This window comes from Nipponia nippon, unplaced genomic scaffold (genome assembly GCF_047370975.1).
Source record: "Nipponia nippon isolate SJK-2023a ecotype South Korea unplaced genomic scaffold, ASM4737097v1 scaffold_25, whole genome shotgun sequence".
Classification (NCBI taxonomy): Eukaryota; Metazoa; Chordata; class Aves; order Pelecaniformes; family Threskiornithidae; genus Nipponia; species Nipponia nippon.
This window is the reverse complement of record NW_028262342.1, coordinates 763485-775083: the sequence shown is the minus strand read 5'-3', so window position 1 is coordinate 775083 and position 11599 is coordinate 763485. Positions and strand designations below refer to the sequence as shown.

General features: G+C 47.1%; 1 protein-coding gene across 6 annotated transcripts in view; it reads right to left on the bottom strand.

The window, feature by feature from the left end:
• Window positions 1-1647: 1647 nt before the first annotated feature.
• LZTR1 (leucine zipper like post translational regulator 1) overlaps window positions 1648-11599 on the bottom strand; it is a 43147-nt gene continuing 33195 nt past the window's right edge. For 2 of the 6 annotated variants that reach the window (XM_087762112.1, XM_087762116.1), the window contains 7 exons: window positions 11312-11481; window positions 9310-9466; window positions 7775-7901; window positions 6529-6678; window positions 6224-6329; window positions 5292-5372; window positions 1648-2460 (listed from right to left, as the gene is read on the bottom strand). In XM_087762112.1, coding sequence (XP_087618238.1) covers window positions 2344-2460; window positions 5292-5372; window positions 6224-6329; window positions 6529-6678; window positions 7775-7901; window positions 9310-9466; window positions 11312-11481 — 908 coding nt within the window. In that variant the 3' untranslated portion in view covers window positions 1648-2343. Of the gene's footprint in view, window positions 2461-3941; window positions 5183-5291; window positions 5373-5500; window positions 5634-6223; window positions 6330-6528; window positions 6679-6752; window positions 7574-7774; window positions 7902-9309; window positions 9467-11311; window positions 11482-11599 lie in introns of those variants that run through there. The other 4 variants (XR_015705712.1, XM_087762115.1, XM_087762113.1 and 1 more) reach the window with 4 other exon arrangements.

Genomic DNA, 11599 nt, shown 5'->3' with positions numbered 1-11599 from the left:
CCGAGAGCCCTTCGGAAACCCAGGGGCGCCTGTGGGGCTGGCGGGGCCGCGCGTCCGCCTGCCCCTACGGGAAGGCTGGCCCATTCCCCCTCACCAGCCCCGGCTCTTCCCCTGCCTCCTTCTCCTGAGCCCCAGCCCCGCAGGGCCACCCCGCGGGGACCCGCCGCAGCCCCCCTGCGCTCCCAGGTGCGGGGGAACGGCTCAGGCCGAAGGCGGCAGCCTTGCCCATGGGGCAGGTCCCCGGCTCCTCTCTCAGAGGGGTGCAACGGTCCCAGCACCCTGCACAACAGCAGCGCGGGGCAAATCACAACGATGATGTAACAGCGCCGTTGACCGCAATTTTTCAGACAATAAACCCCACCGATGTAATGCAGCTCTGACCGAGCACTACAGTCACTAGAGCCGGGACTAAAAACCACCTCCGAAGCACAGCCGCCCGCAGCGCCCCGGCTCAGAGGGTGCAGAGGCAGCACATTTCCTCGCTGATGGGCTCAGCAGTAAGCTCCAAACCCCGAAGAGTTTGAGAAAATGGAGTCAAAGGGGCTGGTTATGGCACGGTTGAAATCAGCCTGGTCTTCCTTACCGAGGGAACCAGGCTGCGCATGTTTGGGCAATGGGTGTCCTCTAGTGGATTCAGCATTGCTGAAAATAACTTGTAGTATTCTTACACGTTGCAGTGGATAACCTTCCTCCACTTGCAGATCTGGTTTCCCAGGGAACATGCAGCCCATCGGTACAATTAACACGACCGCTGACGAGACTTCGTTACCTATGAGGCATCTGGAAGCACTCCCTGGGCTCCCAGGTGCATCTGCCACCTCTGGTCTGCCTCACCTCAGCGAGCCGTCAGCTGGGAGAGATCGAGCGGTCTCTAAAGCATTTCCCTTGGATTACATGAAATGACGCATTCTGCATTGCACAGAGACCGCAACGCCCTCAGCACACCGAGGCACGCACGTGCGTGCCACACTACAGGGCGCTGAACAGGAGCTCACACCTCGTACTGCACCGGGACCACTTCACAGGCCTGCATTAAAAATTCGGGCCGCAGGGGTGGAAACGCAGGGGCTGGGCAGCTGCGCTCCCCAGGAGGGATCTGCCACCGCTCCAGCTCAAGCCAACTCTTGCCATTCCAAAAAGCCAAGCAGAGAGCAGCACCACGCCAGCGCCGCCTTCTGCTTCACCTCTGCGAGCTGGTGCCGCCTAAGGCAGGACGAGGTTTGGATTCTCGGCTTGCGTGTCGCTCCCTCCTCTGGGCTGCCTTGCTGGCTCTCGGGCTGGGGAGCAGCTCTGCCTGCAGATGGTTCACCAACGCCAGCTGTTCGCCGACGCTCCCCAACCAAGCTGCATCATTCAGCAGCCGGGGAGAGGTAAAGCTCCTCTCCCCTCTGCGGCGTGGGAAGCATCCAGCACGGCGGGGAGCTGGGGAGCTGCAGCCGGGAGGGAACGGCAGCTGCTTCTGAACCAGCTGGGAAGGGCGCTCTGCCTTCATTCACCTTCCTGCAAAGGCAACGACTGAGGAAGATGCTTCAGCATAAAATTAGTAACGAGATGTAGCACACTTATTTTTAACAAAGTGACCTTCATCAAGCTCAGAGCTCTTTTTGCTTAATTTTTTCCAAAATGAAAGCCAACTCAATCATGAAATGCCAGGAGAAGATGTTAACTCTTTATTAATAAATTGATTTAGAAAGGCTTAGCAAGACAGGATTAATGGATTTGATGGTCAGAAGGGACCGCTGTCATCTTCTAGTCTGACCTGCTGCAGAGCACAGGTCTGGGCTTCCTGCAGCCCGGCCATCGAGGCAGTTGCAAAAGGGCTTCTCTTTTAATCCACGCCACAGAGCGTCTCTGAAAAGTCACTACATTCTGGTCCAACGATCAGCCTCACTGTGAAAACGCTCTCTGTTTCCAGTTTTGTTATATCTGACTTCCACTTACAGCCCCTGGCTGTGTCAGCTGAAGTGCTTTAAATAGCATTCTTTAAATATTGTGTTTCAAAGCATTAGTGACTCTCTTACTCATGACTGCTTTATTTTACAGTATAAAAGTAATAATGGGCTTGGTTCTGAACTTCGTTACTCCCAAAACCACGTGGAATAAACTAATTCCTGTAATGGTTTCAATTTTACATTTGCGTAAGAGAGACCAAACCCTTCTCCCCAAAGGTACAAACCAAGCAAATCCATGGGAGAGCAAGTCGGCCGTCCGTGCTCCTCTTGGCCGCCTGCTATATTGTGTAGGCACTCTGAGCAGCTCAGTATGGAATGGTAAAAAAGAGAGTCAGCCGTAAAGTGCTACTTTTTTTGAGGAACAAATGAAAAGTTCGATTACCAAAGCGTGTCATATGTCTGAGCCCAGCTCTGCGCACTGCTTGTCTGATATGTGGTTAGCTAACGACTCTATGATGTCAAGAAGGAGTAGCTGACTTAGGGAGCGGAGATTTGGCAACTTGGAGACCTTCAAGGAAAAGAAAAACAGAACAGAAAAAACAGAAAGAAATTAAAACCCTCCCTAAATCATAGCTGACGTACCACCGCCTCACCCCTGCCACCCCACGTGAAACAGGCAGGTCAGGCAGCTCGAAGGCTGGGCACGTACGTGTGAAATCACAGTCATGGAGCAGAGGACGGCCCACGGGGGCTCCAGTCACGACCTCCTGCGCCCACAACCCCATTTCAGACTGCTGCAGGAGGGGATGGGGGTGGCGAACCGCAGAAATGCTGACCCCAGCGCTGCCTCTCTGAGAAAGGAGCGTAATTACTGTTTGTATTGACAGCTCCACCACTAATGGGTGCCAACTAAGCACTCTCCTAAAAACAAAGTTGGGCTCCAGCACAGCCCTGAACTTTGAAGTCTGTGTGTTTCTACTGAGAAGGTGACTTAGGACCTGAGCTCTTCGCTCCTGTGGGCTCCTAAGGAGAGGTCGTGCTTGGCGTCCGTGCTGGTTTTGCTGGCCTGCCTCCTGCAGTCAAAGCAGGTCACCGGAGCACTAGCCAACAAAAACCTTCGCCACATCAGATATGTGAGAATCTACAACAGACTTCATGCTCTTAGGCTGTTCAGAAGCTCAACTGTTATCAAAAAGGAGCTCTACACATTCCTTCCTTCTCCACAACCTCACAGTAATGAGCCAGTAATCCCGCTATCTAGAGTTATTAACATACGTGCCCAGCCTTGTGCCTAAAAGCCTGTCCACTTATCCAACCTGTATTAACTGATCTAAGAAAAGGTATCACCTCACTCGAAGCAGCTCGACTGTGATAAAGAATAAAAACGTCCTAAGCATCTTTTGAAAGCCAGGAAGGAAAGGGCTGAGTACGCTTTCAGAAAGAGCTCAGGACGTGCTTGAAGTAGTATTCCCAAAATAAGGGTCTGCGAGGACTGGGAGGGAAAGAGACCCCCTCCACCTCGGTGGGAATCCTGCCCCTGCGCCGCGGCACGCACTGCGGAGGAACAGATCAGGGTGCCAGTACAAACAATTCAGAACAGCAGTTTTATTAGGGCTTTTGCACAATACTGACACACACGAGAGCCTAAAAACATGTTGCCCAAACTAGCAAACCTCTGGGAACAGCTCCTCAGTTAGTGTTCTTACGGGGGCGAAAACTCCTTAACGGTCCGAATCGAGAGCAGCGTTAATCAAGCTGGAAGAACAGGAGATCCCAACGGCCATACTCCCGGCCTGCCTAAGCCCTGAGGGCCCACCGGGCTTGCGCAGCCAGAACAAACCACCCTTCAGAGCCTGTGGCTTGCCAGGGAGCAGAACGGCAAGCGTTCGTGCCCAGCCACACATAGAGTCACCCAGCGCCAGGCCAAAAATCACACACTGAAGCCTCTCAGGCCAAAGAAAAACATTGCATAATTAAGATTTCTTCGTGCACATCTGCTTGACAGTCTTCCAGCCACATTTTGATGACAACTGTTCTAACAGTCAACAGTTTAAACATAAAACATTTCCACATATTCTGGTCACTGGAGCACAATCGAGTAACGCCCTTCAGTTCAAATCTCTCTTTCTGAAATGTCGCAATGTTCATTTCTCCCCAGGACGTTCTGGTGAGAATCGTGCCAACCTGTTTGTCTTCCTGTGGCCTCCACTGGGAAGTCGAGACCGTGAGATTTCAGCTCTCAGGGTCTGTAACACGTTGACCCCAAACCCCAGGAGACGTCCCAGCCGCCAGGCTATCCTGTAACCCATGGCGGGACCAGTCTCCATCCCCTGCTGAAGCTGGGCCGCTCCACAGGGTTCATGAGGCCAGAAGAAAAGACATTAAGATGAAGGCCGGGCTGTAACCTCGTGCTGGGGACTCTCCCCTGAGAGGGCGATTCCTGGATGCTGGCTCCACTCTCAAAGCTTTTCAGGCATTTTCAGTTATTTCTGAATGTAAAATGCATTACACTTGGGCAACTTAGGCATTTAATAAAGAGCCTGACTACCTCCCTGCGTCTCATCTCCAGATACAAACTGGATCGAGTGGTGCTTTCCTTCCCCATGGACAGTGGCGGGAGGATTGTGAGGCTAAATATAGAGAAGATAGAGAGCTACTTGAATACTAACTAGGGAATTATTATCAATAAGTGTGTAGCATCCAGAAATCCCAATTCCTATGATTGATTAATCTATCAATTTCAACAACACTAATAGTCGTGCAACAGACTGGTGACGTGCTGGGAAACTCTCACAGAGGGATTGTATCTCACAAGAACAACTAAATGACAATACCCTTCTTCTCTCCAGGGAGGACAGCAGTATCAGCACATCAGGCTCTTGACCTTTCCTATCAGTAATGCATCATCCCACGTATCAACACACGGGAACTACGGAAAGCCCAGTGAGGACGTGGTAATTTGCTTTTTGAGCACATGACAATATAACATCTATGACAGAGAATACTTCAAGAGAAATATGAATAGCACACTCTGAACGGCCAGTGAAAGAGAGATCTGTGCCCTCAATACATAACAAACTTATCCTGCTATACACATGAGAACCCAACGATGGCACGGCACGAAATTAACAGCTGGAACAAGTGGAAATGGAAGCAATTCTGGGTAACTTCTGTTTTGGAAGGTCTTCACATTTCCAGACCAGGCTGGTTTAGTCTTTTCTTTATTTTTAGTGTGAAAAGTACACCCAGCAGACTTGTCAGAGTGCCAGTGATACGTGGCCAGCTCTCAGCTGTCTCACAGGAGAAAGAATGAAACGGATTCCTATATTAATGTGTCTTTAACCAACGCAGCGATAGAGGACAGCAGCTCTCAAAAGCCCCAGAAAAGATGCAACCAACCTTGGTGAACTGGTGAACGATGATGTGCAGGCAGTGCCTCTTCATGTCCAGGGCCTGGGTCTTGTCAGCCGCCTCTAAAATCTAGAGCAAAAGCAACGATGTGATTTTCCTTCTGCATGGCTCAAATGTACAGGGCACAAACACCGCTCTGACTCAGAGGAGGTAATTCCTCTGAGCTAGGGAAGCATCTCCATTTTGTAATGACAAACCTGAATCTTTTCTGAACTGTTCAAAATCAGTCCTTGGATTTAAAATGTGTGGAGTCCTCAGGAGATAACCAGTAGGAAACTGCAGATCTGTTTCAGAGCCAGGTTCCCTGAAGTGCCCCAGTGAGACTTGGCACTGGCAAGAGCCAAGAGCAGTTAACGCTGGAATTGATTCTGCTGCTGTTGCAGTGGGTTTCCTCTGCCTACCTAGTAGCTGGCTTTGTAGGCTTTCGTATCACAGAATGTTTTTTGTTAGCTTAAACTTCATTGCCAGATCCTGTCAGCATTACTGATAAAACAAAGCTAACGTCACCTGCACATCACTGTTTGTCCTGGTACAAATGCCTACCAAAAAAGGGTTTGGAGTTGGGTGCTGAGCACACGGTACATCTTAAAAAGCCCTGTAGGAACACTGCTCTACAACGGGGACGAGGAGCTGAAGAGGACCATCCTGTTGGCCAGCTGAGCAATAGCTGCTAAGTGCTTCAGCACAGGACCGCTAACAACACAAAAAGCAGGTAAGGAGACAAAGCCACCGAAGGCCGCGCCCTTACACGTGTTGACCGCGCAGGGCCGCTGTCATTACACGGGTTCGTGCAGTCTCAGTGGATGCCAGTTTGGAAGCGACTCAGTGAACCTGGCGCTGGGGGCACCCGCTTGACTGGACCCCTTGGCTTTCCTGCATCTAAGCCGAGCGACTAATTAAAGCTGCTTGGGGCCAGTTACCTGGAGTACGTTCTCCACTGTGACATTCATTTCTAGATTCTGCTTACAATAGGCTTGCAGTCTGTTGTTGGAGAAGCCGTAATAGTAAGGTGCAGCAAAGAGGTAGCTGTTAATCTCATTAAGGAAAAAACCATAAAGCAAAGGTAAGAGCGGTGATTGTAAATACAAATCAATGACAGAAGTTAAAATGCGGTGCCTGTCAATGCAACCCTGACAAATAAACCTCCCAGGCTGAGTGACAGGAAGGTGAGCTGCTGTACAGGCACTTTAGACAGATACTTCAATTACTTTAGATTTAAGGATACAGGGAGTCTTCAGGAGGCATGTTTACTTCTCCATAATAAATGTATCTAAGCATAGATTCAAATGCTTGCTTGCTGGGAACCATTTCCCCTATAGAAATATTCACTTGCCCATCTTCTGGCATGAAGGAACGGAACATGGCTTCGAAGTAACTGGAAGAGGAAATAAAACTGATGTAACACATTCTGCAGCAGATGGTTTAACCCCGTATTGTTCAAAGGCTGCTATTAAGCACTACAGCTTCCAAAGAAGCAAATTCAGGTGGCAACCTGGGCAAAAACACTGCTTAAATTGTTGTTTCATATATGTCTGCCTGTGAGAGAACTCCAAATGTAATCCCCCTGATTTCCATCCGCACTACCTGAAATTTGTCTCTGTTTCTTGAAAATTAGGACACATGGTGCTTTGATTTTTGTCTAATTTGCATAAGACCCAGTAGAGAGCTTAAAGCATTATGAATTTCCTTGGTATCTACAGGCTGCCAATCATGCGGGGTTGTTTTAAGAGCCGTGAAATGCTTCTGGTAAAATACCGCGGTAACTAATACCGAACATTATTCCTGGGACCAGAAAAAAATTGTGACAGTACTCGAAATAGAAATTTTATGTGAACACAATGACTTGCAAAACATAAAGGCGCAGGCAAACAGAACGCACAAGCGAGGGACAAACCCACTTCACCCAGATGCTGAGGAGGGAGAATAGGACCCATCCTCAGAAGGGTGAACTTGCCTCTGCAACAAAGGATGGGAACAACCCCAGTCTCTGTTATGCACCACTTTCTGTTACGCTTATTCATACCCAGTCTTAAATATCAGCAAGTGAGAAAGAGATTCAAGTTTCACAGGATCCAAAATGGATGTTCACCATCAGAAGACTCTTTCTGACCTCAGTGGACATCTGTTGCTTTCCACTTCACTGAAACCGCCTCATGCTTTACACCCTTTTTGCCTTCCTGTGATTTTACAGATTCTTTGTCGTGCAGTGCAGCTTCTTACACATCCTCTAGAGAATCTCTACAGTTTTAATTTCCTCCTATCTTTCCCTGCTGGGTATCAAATTGAAAAAAATATTTAATCACCGTTGCTTAAAGGCTTATTACACTCATTGAGCAAAGCTGCATCTTACACTTCATGCGGATACAAAGCTCCTCCCTGTCTTCTAAAAAAAGCAAGCTGACCCACAGATTGCACAGCACTGCATTTTACACAGACAATATTTGTTATAGTTTTAGTGAACAGCGACTCACCTGGAGCGGGCTGCTAGGATTGCTTTATGGGCTGGCCGTGGGTGGCCGTCTAAGAGAAGAATGATATCACAGAATTCAGTCCCAGCTCCTTCTAGGTAAGCCTTCATGTCCTGAATTAAAGATGTTCCTGAAAGTTAACGAATGAAATAGTTAAAGACACGATAGTTCCAGGTGAGCAGGTACTATCAAACTAATACATGGCCGAGCCATAGCTCCAGCCCCTCTTTCCTTTGGGACCCTTGGGGCGAGCAGGAGGTAAGCCCTTCCTCATAACCGTGGAGGAAAATGAGCTTCATCCTTCCCCGTCGCAATCCATTACCTACTGCCCGCCCCGAAACAAACCTGGCAGCTCTGCTTTCAAACTGCTGACAGCAAACACCGGCAGCGGCCACGCTGAAAGGGGTTCTCCATAGATAAAGAAATCTGATTTTTCCCCACCCTTTTTTCCTCATGATTTCCAACCACCAGGAATATAAAATTTTGTCTTTTAATGGAAATGCTTTCCCAAATCCTCAATAAAGGCTTCTTTTATCCAACATTTTAATTAACCTTTGAAAATACACAATAACTGAGAAATAGAGCACATTCAAGCCTGATCAAAATTCACTCATATTTTCAAAGTTCATCTTTCAATTTTTTGATGTTTGGGTCTCTCACACCGTTCCAGCTCTGGATACAGAAGCCGGCTATGCTACCTCTCTTCTCCCTGGGACAAATGCCAGCCAAAGGCTTTCTACTTGACCTTCCAGGACTGGCTTCCCCCTCTTTTTCTCCAGTCCCCAATTCTTTTTGTGCAGTATTCCAAATCAATACCGGCAAGGCCTCGGAATTTTGTGGCCTCAGAAATTTCATTATTACATTCCTTTTCTTTTGTGTGTTGGGATGATAAAGTCTTGAATAAGGCTAGTCCCAAGTCAGTCCTTGACGAATTCTATAATAGAATTGTAAATCAAATCTTCGCCTTCCAGCACAATCACAGAATGAAAACTAAAGGCATGACCATTAGTACAGGTTATTTATCTTCTCAAAGTCTTCTCATCTCTATCTTCTCTTCCTTTCTTCCATTAACTTTTCTTTTTCCTGGTTAATTTTTCCATGCCTTTTTCTTCCTCTCCCTCTCTCTCTCTCTCTCTCAATAAGGTCTACCTTGTCAGTACTGGCTTACTCACACGATCTTCTTCCTTACTCCTGCTCCTCCTAGTCCACTTAAACTGAATGTCCACTTCTTTATACCCTTCCTTCTGCCTCTTCTCTCCCTGAACAGAACCGGGATATTTTCTTGCAAGAAGAACACGACTGTATTTAACATGACCTTTCATGTATTTTGATGGGGATAATGTTCTGACTGAAGCTCACTGGAAAAAGAACCAGCATGCCCCATCTTAGTCTGGGAAACAACCTAAGCACAGTTATATTCTCCAGCTGGAGAATCGGCGGTCTGCAGCGGTCTCCTTCCTAGGCTGTTTCCTAGACTAAACAAACCATTAGCAATGCAAAACCAGCACAACTAATAACTTCACAAAGCATAAAGTTACCGATGTCAAGCGGCTGATCAGAGTGTGTTCGAACAGGAGGTTGCTGTTTTCTCCGTACAATCTCCACTATGAGGGATGAAGAAAGATGCTCAAACTCCTTCATCATTATTACCTGATTAAAATGTGATTCCTTCACCACAAAGTTCAGGCAATGTTCCTTTAAAAAAATCCAATATTAATAAAAAAATTACAGTTTACTGTATGAAGTCATCCTACAGCACGACATAAATGTTACCATGTTACACGTGTAAACAGCCATCCCTTTCTTAACGACCCTCCACACGGATCCTGCAGCTGGAACTATCAGTGATCTCCTTACTAAGCGGCCATTCAGGTTCCTACTTGAACAGGAAATTCAGGACAATTCGAAGCATCTGGAAAAACCTGACTAAAATAATAACAAGGAAAAGACTAATTGTCTCCCATCTAGCTGCTCTAAAGATTTCTAAAATAGGAATCTCAGGAGACGCCAAAAACCTCATGGAGCTAACTGAGATTGGTTGCAATCTCATAATAATTCTTTATACGATTAGATACCAAAAGTTAATTAGACGGGTGAAGAGATCTTAACCCTTAACACTATACATTAAGGGTACAAATAGTTTGCAGGATTTGCTTGTGCGGATTTTGCCTTAACCTTTTCTGTAACGGTTGCACAGTCTGCAAGAGCTCTTGTAGGTTCTTGTATGACAAAACTACTAGAAAAATCAATGTGGTGGAAAGGTGACAAATGAACCGGACCTAATGCTAAACGGTTAAAGGGACAAAAAATGGCATTGCATTTGCCAGTGCAAACCAAGGCTTTCCCTCAGAACACTTTCATAAACAAAAAATATAATCTATACCAGCTCACCCTAAGGTGAGTACAAAATTCACCCAAAGAATAATTACTGCTGTCCATTTTCTGCCAAGTTATTTCACCTGGGATCCACAGGGATCCGTCCAGGACCCATCTGTAAAATGTTTTAAACAATGACTAGGATGCCATCTGCAGATGGCACCTACCCACGAGGACCAACGCGCACTTGAGAAGACAGGAGGCCAACTCAAGGTGATCCTGACCAAACGGGGTTGTGTGGAAGAGCCCCTGTCACCCTGCTGCTAGCGAAGGTGGGTGGAGGCAGCTGGCTGATCTGAAATTATTGGCACTAGATCCACCAACGCTGAGATACTTGCTTGAGCTTCTGGGCAGCCAATGGCATCATGGTCCTATGCACCAAAGGCTGCGCCAGCATTTACATACTTGCTGCTGACTCTGCTGCTGTCCTCCTGGATGCCTTTCCTTTGCCCAAATCCAGAGCATAAAGAGTGCCTGAGGAAGTGCTGGTGCGTACTGGTTTGTCTAGCCCCACTCTACTTGCAGCCGTCAGCTATATGCCCAGCTGATGTGCACAGGCTGCTCAAATAGGTACTGCAAGATCTTGGACTCTTGGACTCGGGTGGAGGAGCTGCTTCTCTGCAGCTTTAAGCAGAATTGGCTCTGGCCACTGCTGGTGGGAGCCAGACCATCACAGCATGGTCTGAAGGCTGGGGGTATCGACTCTGTCATGACTTTCAGCAAATGCCTAAAAGCCCTTGTCCCACTACACAGAGACGAAGAATCACAGACACATTTTGTTTTTCAGATCAAAGGCATGAGAACAGAATTCAGTTTGTCATCAGACCAGGTGAAAGAACCTGTTTGCAGTCTGTTTAAAACACTGGGACCAGAAAATGCACTGGTTCCATCTTGCTGCAGTGAGAGTGAACTGAGGAAGAGTCAAAGTCACTCTGCCCTTTACATCCTACAGGGCAGATATGCAAAAATATCAAACACTTACTGAAAAAAACCTGCATAATATTCACGAGCAACTGCAGGACAATCCACTCTAACATAACTCAAGCAACTATAACCGTAAGAAAGAACTGAATCTGCAAAAGCTGACAGCTTTTGCAAAGCATTAATTACATTGATTTTCTTTTTTTAAATTTATCAGTTACTTTGTATGCAAAATGTGAATACCTTTAGCTGATCCAGCTGAAGCTTGTTAGCATTTTCACACACAATGAGCACATTCTGCAGATCTACGGATGCTTCGATATATTGAAGGCAGAGCTGTTCCAGTCGAGAGAGCTTGAAGTTTAAGGCTAGTTTGTATACATCCATAATAAGTAACACATCCTGCACGTGACCTGAAATTACAAGAGATAAAAATGCTGAAGAGCTCACAGAACAAAAAGAGAAACTTTTCTCAAAGCATTTCTTTTTACATCAACTTGAGCATTCGGAATGGCAGAATGGGAAGCGATT